A 22,801-nucleotide genomic window follows, 5' to 3' on the forward strand; every position below is an offset into this window, starting at 1 on the left:
TCGCGACGAATGTGTGTTCCCACTTGAAATGCTCCGAGAAATCGAGTGCCGAAGGATCCTGGTCGGAGCGGAGGAGGAGTTCGAGCGGGGACAGCCTGTGTGTTTTCCGTAGACGTCAAGTTCACCCAAATGGAATCGGTGAGAATCGATCGTCGATACTCGTCTCGAGTCTAAATCGCTCCTCGTGATTTCAGGAACCTCATTTGAGCGGGCAGGACCTACGCATGTCTTCCACAGCGGCTAGCGGGAAACCGTTTTACGTGTTGGATGTTTGTTTGCGCTGCGGGAAGAACCTCATTGCCAAAGACCCTTGCGGTACGAGTGATCCCTACGTTAAATTTCGGATCGGCAGCCGGCAGATCTACCGCAGTCGGACGCTCACTAGAACGCTGGAACCTTTCTGGGATGAGTCCTTCAGTGTTCCTCTCGATGACATCTCGCTGCCCTTGCACGTGAAAGTTTACGATTATGACTTCGGGCTGCAAGATGACTTCATGGGTGCTGCAGAAATAGAGATCGATACGCTAGAGCTAGATAAGTGAGTACAGCACACTTGCCTGCCCAGCTCTACATTATCCGTCCGATGTCTCGGGAATAAATAATTATTGAGCATAATTTCGCTCGACTTTCCAGACCTACGGATTTATTGGTGAACCTAAGTGAGACGGGGAAGCAGGAAGATGCGAACGCTGCACAGGACCTCGGGTATTTAATGCTCATCCTCAGTCTGAGTCAGAAACCCTTCGAAGAACGAGCGCATGTGAGTTGGTTCTCGCTAAAATTGTCCGTTCGCTCATTATCATCGAATAGCCATCCCGCTCGCAGACGTAGAAATGCGTCGACTCGCCCGAATAAGAAACTAGAAACTAGTCGTAGAACTTGATAATCGCAGAACGAGCTTGAAAAATTCATGATGCACTCGCAGCGAATTCGTTCCGAATTATGATGGAGGAGACAGTACGTATCTGGCAGTTAGAGACCTGCGTGAGCATAGCGGCGGAAATTCCGCGAGATTTGAATTTGGTCGGCGAGAGGAGTTCCTCCCGAGATCCTCAGCGCCCTTTTTGCCTGTTCCGGAAGGGTGTACCGAGTGCGCTGCTATGGGAGAGAACGCAGCCGATCACCCTGTCGTGAATTGTCTCCATATCGATTGAGGGAATCTCTCGGGGAGCATCGAAAGGGATGCGACGTTACGCGGTCTTCACGTGCCGTCAACTCGTTCCTCCTACGCCGCTGCATCCCGAAGTTCTCGGAGCGGAGCTCAACTGCCTCGAAATCCCCGCGTTTCGCTGACGACAATGAGCCTTGAGCACGTGCGGGACACAAGGCTGCGATGTTCTCGCTGCATGGAAGCTTGGACTTACTCTCGTTCCCACGAGACGACGACGTCATTACGGAGCTCCACCGCAGAGGAGCGCTCGCCATGAAGAGCGTAGACGGTGAACGTGTGCATGCTTCACGTGATACGACCGGAGTCGAGCCAAGCGAGTGAATCATCTGGTTCATCTCGGAGAGATCGCTCTCCGACACTCGGGCTAATCTCCGTACTCCCGTACATCGATTGATCGAAAAAAACTCAATTTTAGACGGAAGAGTCTGATAGAGCTCTCGACGAATATTCCGCCTCGGATTCTGACGGCTGGTACAGCGGAAGGATGAGGAGACGACAAGAAAATCTAATTTGAATTCCCCATAGAACCCTTTCGGATCAATTTCTCGCTCGAGTCTCTCAGCGAACGATTCACAATCTTCGTCCTTCCCGGTTTTCTCTTGCCCTGTTTTCATGGTTCTCCTTTCACGGAACCCTTCTTGATCTTCCTCGCGAACCCCGAGAACGACGTGTCACAGAGACACGCCCCGTCGTTCGACGTCGACAGCGACGTGATAACAATGGAGCGGATGTTGCTGGAAACATCGGAACTGTTTACCGATCGAGTCACGCTGCTGCTCGGTCTCTTTTTCGTCTCTCTCGGACATTTTCTGTTTGCCTCTTAATTGCCGAATCTCCGCTGCCATGTTCCTTCGATCACTCGCTGGGTACCGCGCGGCGTTAAGCCCCGTTCGCATGAGTGTCAACAAACAATATCCGAAGCTCGACTGTCTCTGTCAACATCTGTGTACTTGGCTCCCCTTGGGAACAATTTTATTTCACTCGAGCCAACACGCCTTGTCTGAGTGAGTTCTGTTAGCTTCGGAAACAAACTCTTCGCTCTGACGGCGCTGCGTCGCGTCGCCGGAATCTCGCGGCGCGATGAAAGCGTGTTATGTCTCCGAAGTTTCGGGGGGAGCTACAGCATCGATTGCTGAGCATGCGGATGCGTATCGCCAGCAGCCGAAGATGAGTTCGCTTCTTCAGTTCGATGTTCGTCAGCGGGAACTCGAACTTCGATAGACGCTCGAGGATATAAGTCCGCTACAAGTCTCGCCGCGACGGCTACTGCTCTGTCGGGAATAGAGAGCGATTTGAGACAATGATTCCGACCTTCCCTGTGCGAGTTGTGTTGTGATCGTAGAATACGCAGTTTAAGGAATATTTTGACACTCGCTCGGACTGTCCCCGAAGCGATCGTCACAATCGAATACCGGGGTTGGCGAGCGCTCAGTCGAATAAGTCGCTGTCGGGCGAACCTGGAAGAAGAACTTCTTTTCTGAAGAGGGACTCCGAGGAGGAATAGCAATCGATGGCTCAGCTGATCCGATCTCGTCATTGAATAATTTTTCATATTCCGTCTCTGCGATCGCTCATAAGTATATGCTTCTCCGTAATGTCGACCAGTGGCGGGGCATCTCGAGGCTTCGCCGTGAATGGACATGGACGGATCCTTCCCATGGGCGTTGTCACCCTGAATGAATTCCGAAAACTCACAGGACTTATCTGTTTTCCAGTATTTCACGAAGAATAGTAACCCTCTCAAGTTGGGAAGCTCTCAAGACTCCTCTGTGATCGCTGGACCGGTGAATCGGAAGCAGAAAATACAGATGTGGGACTCTGTCGTAAATATTGTTCTGGTCGAGGGTAAGAATTTGTTGCCCATGGACGAAAACGGACTCAGCGACCCTTTTGTGAAGTTCCGACTAGGCAACGAAAAGTATAAGAGCAAGGTAAGGACGAATATCGCAGCCATATCCAGGAGCTGAGCATCCCTTGCTGGGCTTCGAAGACATTTTCTCGGACGGTCAGGATACAAATATTGTGGAGCGAGCTGGGCCTGTCCATTTTCCGACCTCTGAATCTGTTCGATATAAAATCATTGCCAACGAGACCAGGATGCAAATCGTTATTCAGATGGGCGAAGCCTCGCTTCTTCGCACATGCTCAGACAGAGCATGTTGGTTCGAGAAGAAGATTTATGACGCGAAGTATAGCGCATCGGGCGAGCCCTCATTAGGAAAGCGTTCCATCAGGTGTTTCGAACCGAGCTCGTCACACTCGAGGTTCGGAAGACCTTGGCCTGTTTCGAGCTTTTTGCTCGAACGCGATGCTCGTTATGAGAGCTCTCATCCCGAGTCAACAATCTTGCTCCGCTAGTCAGATGTCGGAATCATAACTCTTTGCACTGGTGAATAAAGCTCTCCTATTCTTTGCAGTTTTGCTTGAAAACATTGAATCCTCAATGGCTAGAACAGTTCGATTTGCACATGTATCAAGATCAGCCAAAAGTTCTCGATATCGCGGTTTGGGACAAAGATTTCGGAGGTCGTAATGATTTCATGGGAAGGTCAGTATCGAGTCTGCGGCGCAGAAGCACCATCTGAGTTCTGGGCTCTAGGTAGAGGTAGTTACGTCCCACGTCTCATGCAGATTCAATGTTGCGGACGGACCTCGATTTCTCGAGAAGATATCGAGCGAATGAATTCGTTTATCAGCGATCGGAAGCGGATCGGGAGCTCCGAGAGCATTAATTATTCTTGGGGGAGACGATGCGGCATGGGAAAACGAGATACCTATCAGCTTCGTCCCCAACTTACAGATGCAGTATCGATCTGAAGTCTCTAGAGCCTGAGACGACTCACCCAATTTGGCAGGAATTAGAAAATGGCGCAGGTCGCATATTTCTTCTCATTACGATATCAGGCACGCAGGGCTCATCATCAGTGTCGGATCTGGCTACCTACGAGCCCTCGGCAGCGCAGAGAGATGCCATCGCTTCAAAATACGTGAGTCGTCAATCAGGTTCTCTACATCGATACGTTGGGTTGGAGAGTGGGAAAAAATGCGCGCCCTACGAGATCGACCTTCCGAAACTGGCCTTGGAAGAGCTTCGTTCCACGACAGCGGTGGAGTTGGAACTCATTCCTGCTCCCGCAGGACCTTGTTCGTCTGCGCTTCCGAGGCAATGAATCCATTTTCTAGGACGGGACGGTTCCCTCACAAAACGATCCCAAGGGGACGCCCGGTTCCCTCCATACGGAGAAACACAAACGAATGCGCTCCCGACTGAGGTCTCGGATATCCAGGGGTCCAGCGATGAGCTGAAAATGATCTCCAATGGAGTTATCTGAGGCCCGATAATTTGTTCCGTTTCAGAATTTCAAAAACAGTCTACATAATGTGAACGATGTCGGATTCCTCGTGGTCAAAGGTGAGCAGTTCCCCATGAGTCAAGCTTCGTACCTCCTCGTGTTGATTTCAAAGCATCGATGAGCGTCGCGCCTTGATGTAGCCAGAGGAGCCGCCGCTGCGTTTTCCGTCCGAGGACGAATGAGCTGGGAGATATGTAGCCGCTATAAAGATTCTGTGACTCCAAGCTCTGCTGGAGCAATGAAGAAGAGTGCTCGATATAAACGCGCTGAGCTTTTACGCGGAGTTTGTCTCGGTCATTCTTCGTCCGCACGAGTAATTTTATGGCCGCCACAAGAGAAATCAGATCCTGGTCGTTTCTCACGCGCTCCCCTCTCGAACCGAAAGCTCAGCGAGAGCTTGGGAGTGGCGCAAGCATCGACATTATCTTCCATGGACCGGAGCCCACTCGCGTTCATTTTAAAACCCCTGTCCCCAACCCTGGGATGTCCCACCCAGTTTCTGATGAGCGCGAGACTAATTATTGTCATTCCATTGTCTGAACGAACTCATCTGCAGTCGTAACCGGGTGGAGACTTGGAGGAAACTCCGAGGAACTCGTGGATTCCGCTCCTAATGGAGAACCACGCGACAGAAACTTGTTTCTTTCTGTATCTCTCTGTCAAGAATCCTCGAATGTTGACTCTTGGTGATTTGGCGCTTAACGACCGACTCGGCTTAGCGGCAACCGAGCTCGCTCCGTTAGTGGACGTCACGTCCGATCTTCCTTCGGTTGGCAGCAAAGCCTGGCACCTTAACGGAGAGATTGCTCTCTGGGCTCTACTGATGGCACGCCCGACATTCCATCTGCCTTCTTTTCTCAAAAAGTGATTTTTCCAGTTTTCAAAGCGATGGGTCTAACAGCAGCGGACCTCGGAGGCAAGAGTGATCCGTTCTGCGTGCTCGAGCTTGTCAACGCTCGACTCCAAACTCACACTGAGTACAAGACTCTCTGTCCCGAATGGAATAAGATCTTCACGTTGTGAGTATCTTCATCCTTCAGGAAAATGAGAAAAACGGCGACTTCTCTAATTTGAGGGCTAACCCTCCGCTGGTCGAAAAACTAGTACACGGACATTTGGCGAATTCATCAGGTCTGAGGCAAAAATAAATTTTGGCGTTTCTCTCGCAGTAAAGTTCGGGACATCCACTCGGTGTTGGAGCTGACCGTCTACGACGAGGATCGCGACAAGAAAGTTGAATTTCTCGGAAAATTGGCAGTCCCTCTGATAGGGATTAAGAATGGAGAGAAGAAATGGTATCAACTCAAGGATCGTGATTTGAAGAAACGCGCAAAGGGCCAGATCCTGCTCGAATTCGAAGTTGTCTACAACCCGGTATGGATTCAGACATTCCGGGGGATTCGCGATCCCTCACATTCATTCGTCCGAGGAATGGAAGTTTTGCGATCCAGCTCGCGGAAGACCAATAATCTTCTGTATCCCTTGCAGATCAAAGCGTGCATCCAAACGTTCAATCCCAAAGAGGTCAAATATATGCAGTTGGATCAAAAGTTTAGGCGGGTGGTGAGTGGCTCAAGCTTACGCGGTAAGACGTCCAGACATGCCGGGGAATCGATCCTCGCGAAGCGATCTCTCACTCTCAATCGCTCCCGTCCCCAGATATTCATGCGTAACGTCAACCGTGTCAAGAGTCTTGTGATGCACATCGTCGAGGCTGGAAGGTTTATTAATTCCTGCTTTCAGTGGGAATCAGTACCACGTTCCATCATAGCCTTCGCGGTGAGCTGCCGGTTGCGAAATCGAGCGTTTTTCCCTAATTCATTCGATGCCCCACCCTTTTGTGGAACTCGAGCTTTCTGCGCAGAGATCTTGCGTCCTAAAAACGCTTCTTATCGTTTGCAGCTGTTCCTGATCATAACCTGGACTGCGGAACTGTACATGTTCCCATTGGCATTGCTGCTCATCTTTGCAAAAAATTATCTCCTCTTCCAGATGACAGGGTCTACCGGCGAAGAAGAGGTGAGTTCTGCGCCGTCATCACATTCAGTTTTAAGCTAAAAATATTTCGTAGCGATCGCGGGATCCACGCCTTTGTGCTCCTGTGTGCAATGCTCGCGATTTCCGCGACCCCATATGTTGGTCCTACGTAGATCGAATCTTCCCCGAAATCACCCAAAGTACCCGGCGATCGCGGAATTGAGTTCCGGGACAGCCGACGGAACCGAGTGAGCTCCGTGTATCGATGCAGCTCAGCGAGACGCTGTCGATGCTCAAGTTCCACCGCGAGCTATAAATACTTCGTTGAATGAGTAGCTGCTAGGAGGGAAACAATCGGCAAGCACCTCACATCGTATTCCGCGGTTTTTTAAAGCAATTCATAATTTATTGCTGAGATTCAGCCTGATTCAATCGATTCGTGGCCGCAGGAGGCCGCTCTGCAAATGATGCATGACCTCTGAAGTATGATTCGAATGCGAGAAGATGGTCATGCCCTCCGCGTCATATTTTGCGATTAGCGTAAGACCTTCGAATCGTCGGTGATGATGATCAATTTTCGAACTTGAGCGACGCTTTGATGGAATTTTCGCCTCTCTCAGGAACGTCCGGTGTTCCTGCAGATTGTCTGACTGTCTAGATTAAATGTTCATCCAGGATCCTGAGTATTGCCAAGTAGTCAATGGTTCTAGGAGTGGTCTCCCATCCGAGGAAACTGTACAGCTTCTGAGGGGAAAATTATTTTCCGAAACTTCTGAGAATTCAATCCACAAGGAACGGCTCAATCTAAGCAGCGAGAGGGAGCTTCCTCGGAGGGTTCCAGAGATCCTGGTCCCGAAACGAATGATTATCCCGCGGAAGTAATGCGGCTCTCCGCACACGGTAGAGCATCCCCTTTGGATCATGAAGATTCAAAACTGGGTCGTGCTGAGATGGGAAATGTTGATACGAGCCAGCGAGGCGGGCAGCATAGTCTTTCGTCCTGTGATAACTTCACGATCGACGAATCTCGGAGCGACAACTCGATTGTTTGATCTTGCTGACGATTGAGGATACATGAATTCGCTCGGACTTGCTGTCGGAACGGTTCGATCTCCGAGAATCGATTCACGCATGCCAGGAAGTCTTGATGTTCCAAGAGTCAAGTCATTAACCTTAGAAGAAGCTCGTAGAGTGTCATTTTCCTGAAGATCATCTAAGGAACAAAGTACTCATGAGGCCGAAAAATTCTCAATCTCCTTCGCTGAATTCTCCTGGAAGCTCTCCTCGAATTGACCGGAACCAGATCCTTCCTGAGGATGCCTAGCCGATCCGGATCGATCCAATACTGGTCGGTTCGATTCATAATGGATGGTCCAGCAGCACGTGGCTTCCCTCGAACGTTTTGTTCCTCTAGAAGAGGGAAGCGGAGACGGGATTGGGGAAGACCAAGGGGGGAACGTCGGGCCCCTTCTCGGCCTGCCGCCGACGAGGAAACCATGAATATGGTTTAAGAGGGAATTCAACCGTGCTTTTGCCTGGCCTTCAGGAACGCACGATCTCCCACTTTCGAAAAAAAGCCGGTCAGGCGATCACTTAAGGTTTCTCATTCCAATTTCCAGCTTTATGACTACCAAGACGATGATGATGATGAGGAACGAGACCGTCCGGTGAGTGGAGCGAACAGCTCATGCTAAAATAATCTATAGCGTTCAATATTAGCGTCTAGAGCAGGGACTCCCAACTACTCGCGCAAGGTTTCGGGTTATATTTCTGCATTTTCGTTCCACTGTACGGCGAAACCATTGAGTGCTAATGCATCAAATACGGTGGATGGATCAGAATGATCAGAATACCTACAACAATTCGATCTGATCAGGCAGAGGAATGGGAAGTCAGAATGGCCCAAAAGAGGCTCGCGGAACCCTAGGCGTCCGTGAAACTCCAGGCGGGGACCACTGGTCTGAAATATCGGTCGATTCCTCACGTTTGATTATGCTTTCCTTGGCCTGAAACCCCGCACGCAATGCAGGATCCCCGTCGACGACAGCGACTCATCACATTCGAGCCTTTCTTACTCTCAGCTTCGTTTCTTTTTTTAAAAAGCGAATTTTGCTTGGTTTTCACATCATCGTTTTCCGTTCCAACAGAAACGACCTAAACCTCCAGTGAGTAAAATCTAATTATTCTTATGTTCAGTCATTCACACTTGAATGGCCGTCTCCATTAAGAGTCTCGCCATGAGCTAGTGCGAAGGCTCTCCGCTTCTGTGAGGCCTATGCACTAGAGCGATGGGGTTACGCGGTCTTTCGTTGTTCCCGTAATTCTCCGTCGCGCTTGTACTCGTCCTCCAACGTAGGACGTGGATGTACTTAGGGCATGCTGTTTGTTTGTTCATCGTTGTCGTTTCGTCTGTCTACCGTCTGAGCGAGGACGCCTTCCATGGCCGTATGGGGAAATTCACCACCCTGGAGACGCTCCCTCCATGAGACGAACCGCTAGCCAGAAAATTAAATTCTCTGCAATTTAATTCTCATCCTTATTGCAGGAGGAGAAGAAGACGTTGAAAGAACGGCTCCAGGCGGTTCAAGAGATAACTGCCATGATCCAAAATGTTCTAGGTCAGGCGGCATCTCTGGGCGAAAGAGTCAAGAAGTGAGTTCCAAAAACATATATACATATGTATATCGGGGGGAGAGTCCCGCTCCAAATAGGGCCGGTCAGCGGGATTTCGAGAGCGTCGACTGGACGAGCATCCAGGGAAGCTTGTACTCATGCCCGAGCTCTGTTTTAGCGGCGGATCATTACCTTGCTATTACTGTTCTCCTTCCAGCACCTTCAACTTTAGCGTAACTTTCCTCTCCTGGCTAGCTGTGATCGCGCTCTGTGTGGCTTCATTGCTCCTGTATCTCGTGCCTCTGCGGTATATCATACTCGCATGGGGCATAAACAAATTCACCAAGAAGCTCCGAAACCCCGACGTGATCCCGAATAATGAACTCCTGGATTTCCTCTCTAGAGTCCCTGACAACGAGGAGCGGGTACGTATGCTCCATTATTCACGATCTTCCTCCACGGAGTCCCGAAAATATTCTCTAGCTGCTCGTGCCCGGGACACGTTGATGTCCCGTCTGAATTTACGAGGAGTAGATTCTGACAAAAAGACTGGTCGTTGATCGTCTACTCGGCTTCGATTCCGATTCTAAAATTCGAGATCCCTTTTCCTTCCAGATAAACAATCGAGAATTGAAACCGGTACAAACCGCTCAGGGCGAACCTGAGCGCAAACTGCGGAAACGAAAATGAACCTGGACGGCTCCAAATTGAGTCTGAGGTGGATTCTAAGTGATCGAGCTCTGCGCGCCGCTACCGCCGCAGTGTTCCCAAGAGTATCTCTCAGTTCATCCGCCGTCCGCGGACAGATCTTGGCTTCTGGTTTCTGAGAAGGAACTCTCGAATATCAAAACCCGCAGCTCTGCATGAAACCTCAGAATCTCAAACGGAGGATGTTCAGAGGAGGTTTTAGGAATCGAGGCGAGAAATTTCGTGTCTCACGTTTACACGCCAAGGAGGAGCCTTTTGAAACTCTCGAACTACTATCTATCTCTTAGCTGAAATCTCCCATATCTCTCTTCGGGACTCGCTACCGGATACGCGACTCCTGCCCATGCATTTCTCTATCTGCCATTAAGATAGCGAACCTCTTCTAGTCAGTGCCTTGATCGCAACTCTTTGCCTATGCTCTGTTCTCACCGTCGCGAGCAGAGACTATCGAAGCTCGAACCTCGGTTGCGAAAGCGTGCGAAAGCAAGACTGGCCCCTCGGTCTCCTCGGTATCGGAACGATTGGTTCTCCGTCGTCTCCGAACCATCGTTTGAGCGAATCAAACGCGAACCGTCCATGTCTGGCGCGATGCGCGACGATGAATTTATGTGGAAACACACATGACGGTTCGCTCGAGTACGAGAATCGAGGGTCAGTCTGAGAAACCAGCTTTAACTTGTGAATGTTACCAACATTTTGCCACAGCAACAATTAACACATCATTTACAAAGGAATGACATTTGCAACAATCCTTGGAGAGCCTCTTGTTCGGCTGATCGGCCGAATCTTTTTTGAAGCGATCAATCAATCTACAGTCCTCTGGCAATCGAAGCACCTGTATAAAAAAAAATCAATGGACGCGAAAGTGATTGAGAAAGGCTGCGCCGAGTTCCGTTCTCACACCGTTATTACGATCTATCGTTGCGTTTGTAAAGGAATTGTGGGAAAGTTTTCATAGACTCCCCCCATAGAGCGAGGTTACTGGGGGGAGAACGCCCAAAACAATTCTTGTCTGTCATTGTGATGCCACTCAGAGGTCGACGAAAGTGGCCTTCGGTTAAGTGAGATTTCTGTTGGCCGATTTTTCTTCGAGCATGCAGATATATTTTACCCGAATGCTCACGAGCGAACGCCGATGTCACATCGGTTCATATCCCATGTACATATTCGGGACGATTCAAGCAATCGTATCGATTACTGTTTTTTCAACCTCAAAGTTCTACTAGTCCTAGGTTGATAGGAGCTCTGCTCGGGCGATTGTCTGGCTCGACATGGACACTCCAGCAACTCATTCTATTTGCTTCTATGAACGGTGCTGTGTTGTTATATAATGAATTCTCAAAATATGATAACTTAACAATCAATAAACACCTTGTCAATTTTCAATCTTGCTCAATTGACTTCTCATTCTGAAATAGGACGGTGCCTCGAGTGACTTCTCCGAGGGGACACGGGTGGTATGCTCGTTTCGAACCTTATCCCTAAGAACCCATTCTGAATTGAATCCCTTATGTTTCCTTCTCGAGTCACGCGGGAGATGTACAGTCCCGGTCGTACACTGACACGGTCTCGAAGAAGTTCTAGCTCATCGTCTTGTCGCGTTGCTATTATCTAATCCATATCCGTTTCCCCCGGGTATATCGGCCAGATAGGAAACGAGCAAATGCCTGGAAGGGGTGACTCCAATTTTCTTTGGAGACGCAAGACTCCGGGACTATCAATCTGCGGATTCGAGCATCCGTCGTTTCCCTGATCGTCTCAGAGATCCAGCACTGGCCACTGTCTGAGAAGCGGCTTCAAATTCAGAGGTACTTTTTCCCACGAACGGGGATTCTCGCAGCTGGGGAGTCGTCACTCAGCTAAGCTGAGGGATCGATATCACCCGTAGGAGAAAGGAGTGTCTTCGCCGGAGTCACAGAGCTGCAAGAAACGCTTGTTGCACATAGAAATTCCACAAAGACCATTGACTATTCTCCGTAGGCAAATCCCGTCTTGGGGGAAGGTTTACATGTATCCTGCTCCACCTGGAGCGTTGTCAATGTTGATTCCTCCCTGCCCAGCGGAATTCTCCGAATGATATCACGCAATATCAGGTCCTTGTGAATTGAGAGACCAGTTGGAGCCGCACGCATGTTCGCTCACTTCAGGAATTGATCAGTGGAAACGCGAGAACAACTCTGTCAGGCTTCCTTGCGAGCGCCGTGACCGATGTAGTGCACCGGCGGGATTCCGAATCCGTTGAAGCCACACTGGAAAGCTCTGCGAGATTGAAGCTCATCTTAGAACATTCCTTGGTAGATAGCCCGGAACTCGAAGATTATGAATCTTTTCGTACTATCGCTCTCACCCTGATACTTGTTCCGGTCTGCATCTGTTTGGAGAGTCTGAGAATCATCCAAAAAGCGATTCGGGGAACTGACCTGGAGTAAGTGCCCATGTTGTCGATGAGGATCCACTCGTTGCACTTGAAGTCGACGAGGTGACCCCACTCGAGAATGTGATCGATGGGGTTGCACGTTGCTCCCCACAGAACGGTCTTCGAATCAGTCCCACCGTCGCCAATGTCGGGAATTTCCTCGTCTTTGCCCACTCGGTAAAAGTGGAGGTCGAGGTACGGTAGAGCCGCCCTAGGAATAACGTTGGACCGGCTTTCGTTCAGGAACACGTTTCTCGCGAGCACAACTGCTTCGAAAAATCAAATATCGAAAAGAACGGACCTTCTCCGAAACTTCAATGAGCCCCATGTTCGTGATTCACTTCTGCGGCGGCTCACCGTGATGCTCTTTTGCGACAATCCCCCCAACCGCGGCATCGGCCACTTCCTCTTGTGAGTGGGATTCTCCGAGCTTGTTGAGCTTGAGGTGTCTTCGCTGCATGCGTGACAGCCTGGCTCTGAGATCGCTCGCGGCACCAGGGTTATGGGTTTTGTCGATCGAAGTGTCTTTCACAGCTACAACTTTAGTACATAATATCCATGCCGAAGTAGAGAAGAACTGTCCTGGTTCGGCGATAACCGTCACTCCGCAACCTGTCGGGAAATTCCGTTCCAAGGATCGCTGAACGACAGCGGCCACTTCTGAGAACTGCTTCCGACGTCGCACTCCGCCAGGAAAGGAGCCTCCAATGTTGAGGATGTTCATGGTGAAGCCCATTTCTTTCGCTATGTCGAAAACCGCTCTGGAGAGCTCAATCGATTCGTCATAGATCAAAGGCGACACGAAACCCAGACCGACGTGGAAGCTGGAATGATACGCTGATGAGTAATATCTTCCAATTCCTCACGGCTCCCCGGGTGAGAGTGGAAATCGAACGGAGAGTATTGAACTCAGACCCGATGGATAAACACGCCAAGAATTCGTACTGACTGCGTTCCGACTACGTTGAGGTCCAACTCCTTGCACTTAATCAAGATCTTCAAGATGGTATCATTGTCGGCACCGAATTTCCTATTGAACGTGATTTCACTCGTACGTTCACTGCTTTGCAAGCGGATCAGAATCCTGGAATGAGACCTCAGCGTGAATAACGAACACAGATGCTGGTCGCTTCCGGTTGAGGCCCTCTTGTCCCTCCAGGCGTCTAGGCTCCAGTCGTTGTGATCGTAGCCGTTCACATACCCCGGGTTTTTCAGACCAGCACCCTGACCTGGTCCTGAGGAAAAATGCCGAGATATCGAATGAGCAATCCACGCCATCGTGAAGGGGGCGGGAGCAAGAAGCGCAAAGACGCATTCTGAATGTCTATAGGTTCCGTAGAGCTCAGAATGACCAAGAATGCCTCAGAAATTACTCATGTGATAGCAACCTCCCCGAGCGATCCCTCTGAAGTTCCCCCAACACGCGAGAAGCTTCCTAAAATGGGGGGAACTCACCTTGCTCTTTCTCTGAAAGGTACGATTTTCACTAGCTCTTCGACGGAGTCTACCGTCATGAGAGTGGCTCCTATCTCGAAACTGAAAGCAATATCCTTCACGCATTTTGCAGTGTTGGAAATCACCATATCCGAGCCCTTGGCCCCGGGAACGTTCTCCAGGACGAACTTGATTTCTCTCTGGGGAACAGGAATGGAGGTGTCAACAGAATCTACTCGTGGAGTTCGGATGGAGCGGAGTTGACGGAAAGAGGGAAATCCGAGGACGCGAAGAAGGGCGTCGGAGGCATCCACTCACTTGGTTGGAGCAGTCGAATTTCACTCCATTCGTGAAGAGGACTCGACAGAGGAGAGGATCTGGATTGGACTTCACGGCGTAATATGGAACTATGCCAGGCATACTCTGCCGCCAGAGCCTGCACTTGTACTCGACATCGTGGAGGTCACATATGAAGAACGCCTCGTCGAATTGCTGTGGGAAGGAATCCGTCAGGGTTGAGGGTTCCCCGGCGCATCGTGGTCGCCGGCTGAATTCGTTCGCGCTCATTGAGCAGCCGGCAGCGATTATCGAGATTCAAGAGCTTCCCCTTGTTTCAATGTATAGGTGATATGTTCTTCGATCACTTGGCTTACGAGGAATACTCGAGGCGCTATGAGCTCTTGTGGCACTCCAGCCGCGCAGTTTCTCCCCGATTCATACAAGTCTAGACCTTATGATCAACTCACTGTTTGTCGACCTATCATTTCCGTCGCGAGCTTCCGGCAATCGGCGAGAGTTGAAGACTCCCAGGGATCTACATCAGTCGCAGTCATCCTCTGAGCTGGGACACTTTCGTCTCTTCGACTGGAAAAAAATAGGAATCCGTCAAGACGGAACTCCCAGTGGAGAGAGATCAATGTCCTGGTTCTGCGGCGACTGCCGCAGTTTTCGAATCTTCCCAGATACGCCCTGACTTCGCCACGGCGAGATTGACACGACGATGCTGTCTGCAGGATGTCTCGGTCACAACGTCACAACTCGGAAATACCCCCAGGCCCGGGGTGAGAATTGAGAGAGTGGGCTCTCAATGCCCAGAGCAGTTAATCAAGAATAGGCTCCGAGCCGCGGGGACAGCGCCGATTTCTAGATGGAATGGTCCGCCCATGCCTATGGAAGAGGGAACGTACTGGGACAATGAACGGATCTCTCGAGCCTGCCGCACCTCAGCATGGGCTTTAAGCGCAGGCTGGTTCGGCATAGAGCTGTTGTACGGGTCGATAGCTCACCGAGTAAGTAGCAGTTTCCCTTACTCGAAGGTGAGAAGCAGCGTTGTGGCTGAGATTAGGTGATTTCCAGGGAGGAGGTCTGTCCTTGCGGCGCGTCGCTCTCAGGCAGTAAATTCGTTCCCGTCAGTATACGATGCTCTCTTTGAGGGAGGAGAGGACGAGTTGTCAAAGTTCAGAGAGGAATGACCAGGATCTTCGAGGCTGAATAACTTTGGAGAATTGTGTATGATATATATGTCTATGATAATATCACACTCTTCCTCTCGTGATTTTTCTTTTTTCCAGTCCTGGTCCGGATTCGCTCTCTCCGAAAACATCTGACTGCAACGTTCGTGTGAAGGACTAGATTCAGCGACGAGTTCAAATCGCATGATTTTGAAAACCCGGGAATAAGCCCCTCGGAAGAAAGCAATAAATGCGTAGGTGACGATATTCAAGGCAAATCGCGGGTAAACAAGATGAACGTTATGAGCTCCCGAGACCAAAGTCGAGTGCCTGGAGTGAGTCACCGGTCGCGGAGCGAGAACAGTCTCAATTTAGATCGAAATTACGAAGTTCTGAAGAGTTCTCCGCTGAAGCACCATTATAATGTCTGTTCTGGTCGTCGGTCGGTCTCAGTCTTTCGATGGAGATAACAGCGGCCACTCCAGGCCACGAAAACTTCGGAGGTCGATTTGGACGAGCCAGACATGAATCAGGTTCGCTTCAACGGATTCATCGTTGCGGGAACGTTCATCGGGGCGATATCCAGGGCGAGCTTTCTTCTCGGATCTCTTCCAAGGGACCGGAAAAAACTTTCTCGTACTGGACTTGACAGCCGAGGTTCCATCTCCCGGGTACTGTTGCTTAGAGAATCGGTACCAATAAGTTCCATGATCCCATAATTCGCCGACTCAACTGACCGGCGCCGATCCAAGCTGATTCGTACCGGGCTGTTTTCTGGGCTAGATAAGCACTAATGGCAGGGTGGTGGGCTTCCTCCTGCCGTCGCCACGACCGAATTTAGAGGACTTTGAGTGCTCTAATGTTCAGAGTTCAATAAGCCCCATAACTAATAGTTGACAGGGCTGTAAATTTTTCGAAGACCGCAGTATCTCTTGGCGATACCCCGTAGAGTTATATTCTTATCCAGTCCTAGGGGAGGGAGTAGGAGTGTTCGCCTTCTCCCTCCAATGAAAGGCCCGATTAAATTCTTCCTTGCGTTTCTCGCTTGGGGGAAGCCTCGGAACATGAAGTTCCGTCGAGACGCTACATGCATTCATCCCGGGAATCTTTCACGTCGTCACTGTAGGTGTAAGGAGCAAAGCGTTTTCTATGCCCAACGGGGAATGAATAATGGAAGCGATGCACAGTGTGTGCGAATTCGTTACAAGGTGAGTCGATGCTTAGCATCTGTAGATTTGTTCGCTTAAATACAGTTTCAACAAGTGACACCATCCGAAGCTAGGGTTCTGTACCACCACACGCTCATTTTCCGGATCATTTTCGGGCATGAGGCCCCCTAGCGGGACAATATTCAGTTAACAATCTCATCCCGAGGCCGTTTGCGTCGCGGTACGTGAGGAGAAGCCTATTCAGAGAGGACGACAGCCCAAGCTGGGATCGGACTTCTTCGAGAGACCGGCGAACAGAATACGTCGTCCATGGGATGATTCGGATCAATATTCATTCCTGGAGCCAGAACGATTCCGGAAGTGGATTCCGTGGTCGGGGTCCTCCGATGATGGGCTAGGGAGACGGAAACACCGGCTTGTGGTATAAGCGACGAGGCTTCTTATGTTGTCCATAGAAAATGCATCTGCGGCGAAATTCCGTAAGCAGTCGGTACAATCTACTGTTTCGAGATGTCGTCTCACGGGCAGAATCATGCGTAGTTTTATTGTCAGAGACCCGACATTTTATATTCATCTCTATAAGTCGCTTATGCTCCCGCGCCTCACATCCTGTTGCGAAATCCGGAGGCCCCAACTCAAGAAGGAGATGAAGGCACTCGATCGGCTGCAAAAGAATTTCATTCGACGAGTGGCAAATCGTTGTGATGTGGATAGGGAGACCATTGCACTTGGGAGTTTGTCTGATGTTTTCGATGCTGCTGATCGCAGAATGTTCCGTAGACTCCGCTCCTCTAGATACTTTGCGGAAAGTTTCATTGCACACGAATCAAACCTCCGCGAGGCACTGCTATCCGTCCGAAGGTCGACGCGCGAACAAAAAGCACTGCAAACATGTTCGCCTGGCGCTCGTGCCGACTGAACCTAAATTGTGTTCCCCCTTTTTCGAAATAACGGGGTTCGAAATCAATCAATCAATTCTTCAACAACCGTAAGCTCGATGAGATTTGTTACTCTTTGGTAAATTGAGTGAGTCAGGATCTGTATGATAGGAAGGCTCAAGGTGGAAGATCAATCTTGAGTAGGGAAAGGAAACACAAAATTCTCCTGATTCGGTGATCTGTTCCACCGTTGTGAGGGTGCATTGTTTTATTGATTTAAACAAAATATAGCCTTGTAAATAATCGCTCCAATGAGCCTTTCTCGAAACGATAGAGATTGTACATGATGGATCATCATCGATGATGTATCTTGATGCTCCTACAGCGGTGCGACGTTTTCGGATTGCGACGGCATACGAACATTCAAATTCGATCAGTAGAGCAGCATAAAACTGCTCTGTTCTCCAGCAGTGGTTTACCTCGGGAAAACTACTATGTATCTACCTTTTCAATTAGTTTCTACTGATTGGGCGCTATGCTCGATTCACATACATAAATGCTATTCCTATGACTAGACAGCTCCAGAATCGTAATTGGTTCGATTCAGGATTGGGGGACGAGACTGGAGTTCGGAGTATGAAAGAAATATTGAGAGATCAAGCTCAGTGGAGATCATCTGCTCTAGATTATCATGTCATCAGCAGTCTGGACTAAAAATTAAGTGCTAAATGCTATTGAGATCAGCCCTGAGCTCTGTTCTTAGGTTCTGTTATTGTTGCTGCTGCGATAATTGTCATAATTGTCGTCTTGTAAGTACTATAGTTTTGGCTAGCTCCTGGGAGACTTAGATGTTCTTCAGGAGATGTTCATTTGTGAAGAATGTACCCTGCAAGCCGATTTCGGGTGAAAACGGGGGATCCTCTGCTTCGAGAAAGTACGTCACCATCGTGCCCTTGCCCTGCAAAATCAACCTCGCTTGCATTTAGCTCTCGGACTATCGGAGGGGAGGTCATTACCACCTTTTTGCTCATCGAATGGAAATAAACGAAGTACCGCATGATGTCAAGACCCTTTCCTCACCTTGACTTGAATCTCGCCCCTAGATGTGGTCTTGAAAGTGTTGAACGTGTCGAGTATTCGCTTGGTGTCGCCGGTGATATGTATCTTCATGGCTGAGGATGCACAATCAATCAGTCACGGTTCGTCGACGGGTTCTTGATAGGAATTCCCGAAGTCTCGGATGAGGCCAAGTCAACCAGAAAAATGATAGAACTAACCTTCCCCATAGCTCTCCATGCGAGACGCGGTATTCACTGAATCTCCGAACAAGCAATACCGCGGACGTTTCAAGCCCACAACGGCAGCTGCACAGGGGCCTACATCGGATTCGTTTAATTGAAGCGAGAATCACGGAGGATATGCAAAAAGCATCATCAGGTGATACTCTTTTGAATGATGCCGGACATTGATTATATTGATGATGACGACGAGTACCTGAGTGCATGCCTATGCGAAGCTGCAATTTCTTCGTTGGATGGTGTCGTACCCTGAACTGCGTGATGGCTTTCAGGAGACTCAACGTCATTCGGGCGATTTCCCTAGAGGAGGAGAGGGCACGATCAATTTCTGAGACCGCTAGCGGGCAAAAGAGCTCCGACTGATTCGCAGAGGAACTCATTAGGGGTCTGAACGATCGGTCTGAACTCACCTGGCGTGTTCATTCCCATTGCGGACGGGCAATCCACTTACAACCATGTAAGCGTCCCCTATAGTCTCTACTTTGAACACGTCATAGTTCTGAATGATGGCGTCGAAGCACGAGTAAAGGTCGTTCAGAAGGTCCACGACCTGGAATGATAATTCACAAATCAATCATCTCATCCATTTCCTCCGGAAGCTCCCGGAGGAGTTCGGGTTCTCAGGACCACACCTTGGAATGTTCAGGATCTCAGGTGAGAGGCTCGAAAAGAATTCCACTGACCTGCATCGGCGTGGAGTTGGCACAGATTTGGGTGAATCCTACAATATCGCTGAAGCATATAGTGACCTTTTCAAATGCTTCGGGCTTGACGTACTCTCCTCGCTTCAGTTGTTCAGCCACGTACCTGGAGTTCAGAAAGTGTCATGAAGCCACTATGCGGAGGCCTCGATGACGGTGCTTGTATCGGAATATCTGACAGGCTGTTGCACAAAGTCTCCATGGCGAAAAACGATCAGTGGCTTCTCTCTCTGGATGCGGGAGGCGTGGGAATTGATGCCTGAATCAACAATCCGGTCAACTCGCCTTGGCAAAACCTCGTAGAGCAGTTCGTCGCTCTTCCGCTTCTCCTCGACCAGCAACGCGGTTTTATCTTCAACGAGTTGTTCTAAATTATTGGCGTATTGTTCCATTCGCTTCAGGAGATTATCGAGCAAGTTGCTGCTGCCCATTGATCTGGAGCACAGAAATCGAATTCAAGAATGACTTTATTACCATATCGTAATTGTCAAGGAATTAATTTGAAATGTTTCACGAGTGCCCTCTACTCTCCTCGAGGAATGACACAGCTGGCGGCAATATGCCGAGACCTACTTGGTGTATTTTTTCATGAGCTGCTTGACGATACTGAATGATGGTCGAAGAGCTGGACTCTCGTTCCAGCAGAGTTTCATTAAGGAGAGCAGCTCCTTCGGGCAATCCTCCGGTGTGACATCTGGACGGAAGGGAGGATTGGAACCGAGCTTGACGCGGAAGAGAATCTCTTCCGGGGGCAGGAAATGCCGTGAATACTTCTCGAGGTTCTCGAATGGTCCCGATCGCGTTATGATCTCTTGCATTATGATGGCAAAACTGTATACGTCGCCTTTTTGAGAGCCTCGTCTGAGAGGCAGTTCGTCCCGAAGGTGCTCGGGTGCACACCAGAGCAAGTCCCCTGATAAGAAAAGGAAAACATATTCCGGTGACCCTGTGATCGAGAACGGGCCGGGCCGATGGTATATCCTGACGGGTGACACTCTGAGACTCACGAGGGTCTTCTATCTCTGGAAGGGCGACCTGTCTCCGGAGCTCTCGGAGTCCAAAGTTGGAGATTTTTACCACGAATCGTGCGTCTATGAGACAGGTTGTCGAACGAAGTCTACCGTGCCATCCAATAAAGCTCGAATGGAGGAACCACATTCCCTGTGGGGGAATGATGCATTTTATATCTTTCATGTCTATGGATGTTGGTGCGGCAGATGACAAGAACTCGGCATCCGACCCAACTCGCTTGGGGGGAGATTTTGGCACTCGCTAAGATATTAATTTGGTGCAAGAATAATTTTCCCCTCATTCCCCTGTTCCCTCATGCTGAGCCGTTATTATGCGGCGACGTATAAAATCGTTGAACACGCTCCGTCGGAGTACAAAAGCATAAACCGCGGAATGTCAAGAGCTTGAAGAGGCTCATAAATGTCCAACCTTCCACTCGAGCGGTAACCTACTAATCTCATCAGTTTTTATGTATGTAGCATATATTCAGCAGGCACCAGACGCAATATAACTCGAGTGTCGAACCGCGGATCGAAATTAATCACGGAACTCTAGTTTGCAGGCTCCGGAAGAGAGCTGACCTTCCGTGTGAATGTTCTGCTATCGCGCCCTGCGAAACACCTCCTACCTCAACGATATCATTGATGATGGAGTATCGGAATGTCCAATCCAGACGGAGTGATTCATTTTCTAGGAGATCCTGCAAGATATTTCTCATTTCAGTCGATTCAGGCCTGCATTAGATACTTACAGTGCGGAAGGGGAGACGACGCCCCCTCCCTGGGCGGGAAGCATCAGACGGTTATACAGGATGATAAAAGGATCCCAGACGCACCCTTAAGCTTCCACGTGGAGAAAACTCCATGACGACTCCTACTTGAGGATCTTCCGCTGTTAATCCTATCAGTCGGATGAGGTTTTCGTGTGTCAGATCGCGCATCTGTTTCAGCTCGAGAAGAACTGAGCGGGTTGTTGTGAATTTCGAAATGCGCATGATCCTCACAGCCACCCTCATGCCTTTGTAGATCCCGATATTCACATTACCGAACCGTCCGATGGCCAGACTGTTCTCCACTGATAAACCGGCACCAAATCGCTTTGAAGAAAAAAATGAAAATGTCCATTATGCCACTGGTCGATTCCTATTCCATGTACCGGGGGAAGACATCGCGTGCCATGCAGTTCCACTTTAATTCTCTCGGCACAGAGAGGGATAGATCGAAAATTGTCTCTACGCACTGGTGAGGGTTTCTGTTCCGTTTCCCCGTTGACAGATATCGAGGTTGCAGATTTCCGCTGTTTGTCCGGATAACAGATTTCATCCCATTTTATGTGCCACCAGAGATTAGCCAGTTGCGTCTCCAACTTCATTTTTCTGTGGAAGAGACATTGATGTCATCCGATCGAGAACATTACGAATCGTGCGATTTGAGTCGTGCACTTCCACAGTTACGTAATCCATCGCTAAAGCTCGTAATGAGATTCCCTCGTACCTGTAGAATATGAAAGCAATAACTGCGGCTGCCAGGAAGCCCGCTAACGTGACCACTGTGGTAATGATGAGAAACGTTGAGGACTCTGTAGATGAATCATGAAAGATACTAAAGCACGCTTATCCTCATAACCGGAAGGATGTTCGTATCCGTAATGCACGGGTACCCAGATTGAGTCCAATCGCGCAGCTTTTTTCCGCATTTGCATATTTTTGATTTCGAATACGAAAGGAGCATGAGCGTACCGATCTTGCGACACGAGTTAGATTCGCCGAGGAATCCGCATGGAGGAACGTCCAGGGGCGCGAAGCCCGATATCCAGGAGAATGAGGCGTTTTCTAAAATGCTCACGGTTTTGTCCGACGGACTGTAGACGGCAACCATCTGGAAGAGAAGTCACACTATCTATCAGGATTGTGCGGGGGATGTAGCGCCTCTAATCGGATCTGTAAGCGATGGCGTTCGTGGAGCATCGTAAATTGTGTTAGAAGCGATTGACTCGAGCGGCGGACTCTTTTCGGGCTTGGACTCCCCGAGACATCTCCCCACGTTCTCCCAAGGTCGGTCTACTTGTACCCTGCTCCCCTTCGGACACGCGGTGACCTCTGAGGCATCGGTCACGCGTGAGTCTGGAGCCCGCAAGCCCTGTCTTGTTCTTGTGGAGCTCCTGCTTTACCGGACCTCTCTTCGGAAGATCGAGTTTCTCCAGATTCGGTTCTGCTCGAGCGTATAGAGAGGAGGTCCGGAGATACTTTGAGCCCATGTTTTAAACCAATATTCCCGCTCCTGTCGGGTCATTCGAACATTGCGTGAGAAAATTACGGTGGGCCTAAGCTGCTCGATGAGTTCGACAAGGCAAGTCAGAGTCAATATTCATCCAAGCGAAGGTCGGGAAAATCTGACGGGGGTCCGACTGGGTTCCTATGAAACCCCATTGCCCCCGCAAAGAATAAACATTATATCCTGATCTCGGAGCCGACTTAGTGGCGTCTAGATCTGTCGTCCCTGTCGACGGGAGTTCCTCCTCGCGACTCCGCTTCGTTTCTTCCCCTGGTGACCACCCAAGATAATCTCGAATCCGATTGCCGGCTCAGCGACTCTCTGAAGCCTCTCGAACGTTTGAGACCT

At 49.7% G+C, this 22,801-nt stretch overlaps 3 protein-coding genes across 3 annotated transcripts in view; 1 reads left to right on the forward strand and 2 right to left on the reverse strand.

Annotated features, from left to right (window-relative positions):
• The first annotated feature begins 294 nt into the window (after positions 1-294).
• On the forward strand, positions 295-10,067 carry Mctp (multiple C2 domain and transmembrane region protein). The gene is made up of 15 exons (XM_029112880.1): positions 295-538; positions 634-760; positions 2,887-3,102; positions 3,589-3,719; positions 3,972-4,158; positions 4,529-4,583; positions 5,402-5,543; positions 5,694-5,898; positions 6,013-6,087; positions 6,184-6,303; positions 6,427-6,543; positions 8,121-8,168; positions 9,047-9,153; positions 9,332-9,539; positions 9,730-10,067. The coding sequence occupies exons 1-15, from the start codon at positions 495-497 to the stop codon at positions 9,802-9,804; spliced, it is 1,857 nt and encodes a 618-aa protein (XP_028968713.1). The 5' UTR covers positions 295-494; the 3' UTR covers positions 9,805-10,067.
• Positions 10,068-12,002: 1,935 nt separating this feature from the next.
• Positions 12,003-14,505, reverse strand: LOC100900427 (ornithine decarboxylase). Its single transcript, XM_003748350.1, has 7 exons — positions 14,419-14,505; positions 13,991-14,164; positions 13,694-13,872; positions 13,188-13,322; positions 12,596-13,062; positions 12,243-12,504; positions 12,003-12,081 (listed from the first exon to the last, which is right to left on the reverse strand). Exons 1-7 carry the CDS (start codon positions 14,503-14,505, stop codon positions 12,003-12,005), a joined length of 1,383 nt encoding a protein of 460 aa, XP_003748398.1.
• Positions 14,506-18,014: 3,509 nt separating this feature from the next.
• The window catches only part of LOC100900567 (atrial natriuretic peptide receptor 1-like), a 31,221-nt gene continuing 26,434 nt past the window's right edge, over positions 18,015-22,801 (reverse strand). Inside the window, exons 9-22 of the mRNA XM_029112875.1 lie at positions 21,919-22,057; positions 21,674-21,758; positions 21,420-21,555; positions 21,016-21,276; positions 20,809-20,880; positions 20,177-20,330; positions 19,743-20,082; positions 19,455-19,604; positions 19,152-19,275; positions 18,879-19,018; positions 18,665-18,768; positions 18,448-18,546; positions 18,251-18,342; positions 18,015-18,128 (exon numbers count right to left, since the gene is read on the reverse strand). Of these exons, the coding sequence (XP_028968708.1) occupies positions 18,015-18,128; positions 18,251-18,342; positions 18,448-18,546; positions 18,665-18,768; positions 18,879-19,018; positions 19,152-19,275; positions 19,455-19,604; positions 19,743-20,082; positions 20,177-20,330; positions 20,809-20,880; positions 21,016-21,276; positions 21,420-21,555; positions 21,674-21,758; positions 21,919-22,057 (2,010 nt within the window). The remainder of the gene's footprint in view (positions 18,129-18,250; positions 18,343-18,447; positions 18,547-18,664; positions 18,769-18,878; positions 19,019-19,151; positions 19,276-19,454; positions 19,605-19,742; positions 20,083-20,176; positions 20,331-20,808; positions 20,881-21,015; positions 21,277-21,419; positions 21,556-21,673; positions 21,759-21,918; positions 22,058-22,801) is intronic.

Source organism: Galendromus occidentalis, unplaced genomic scaffold, assembly GCF_000255335.2.
Source record: "Galendromus occidentalis unplaced genomic scaffold, Mocc_1.1 scf7180000077530, whole genome shotgun sequence".
NCBI lineage: Eukaryota > Metazoa > Arthropoda > Arachnida > Mesostigmata > Phytoseiidae > Galendromus > Galendromus occidentalis.

Excerpts from the sequence above, each read along its gene's own strand:
- Mctp (XM_029112880.1), top strand. The coding sequence starts at position 495 with ATGGGTGCTGCAGAAATAGAGATCGATACGCTAGAGCTAGATAA. Across the intron at positions 3,103-3,588 it reads ACGAAAAGTATAAGAGCAAG|TTTTGCTTGAAAACATTGAA; the intron begins GTAAGGACGAAT and ends TATTCTTTGCAG. Across the intron at positions 5,899-6,012 it reads TCGAAGTTGTCTACAACCCG|ATCAAAGCGTGCATCCAAAC; the intron begins GTATGGATTCAG and ends TATCCCTTGCAG.
- LOC100900427 (XM_003748350.1), bottom strand. The coding sequence starts at position 14,505 with ATGACTGCGACTGATGTAGATCCCTGGGAGTCTTCAACTCTCGCCGAT. Across the intron at positions 13,873-13,990 it reads AATTCGACTGCTCCAACCAA|AGAGAAATCAAGTTCGTCCT; the intron begins GTGAGTGGATGC and ends CCTGTTCCCCAG. Across the intron at positions 12,082-12,242 it reads AACATGGGCACTTACTCCAG|AGCTTTCCAGTGTGGCTTCA; the intron begins GTCAGTTCCCCG and ends TCAATCTCGCAG.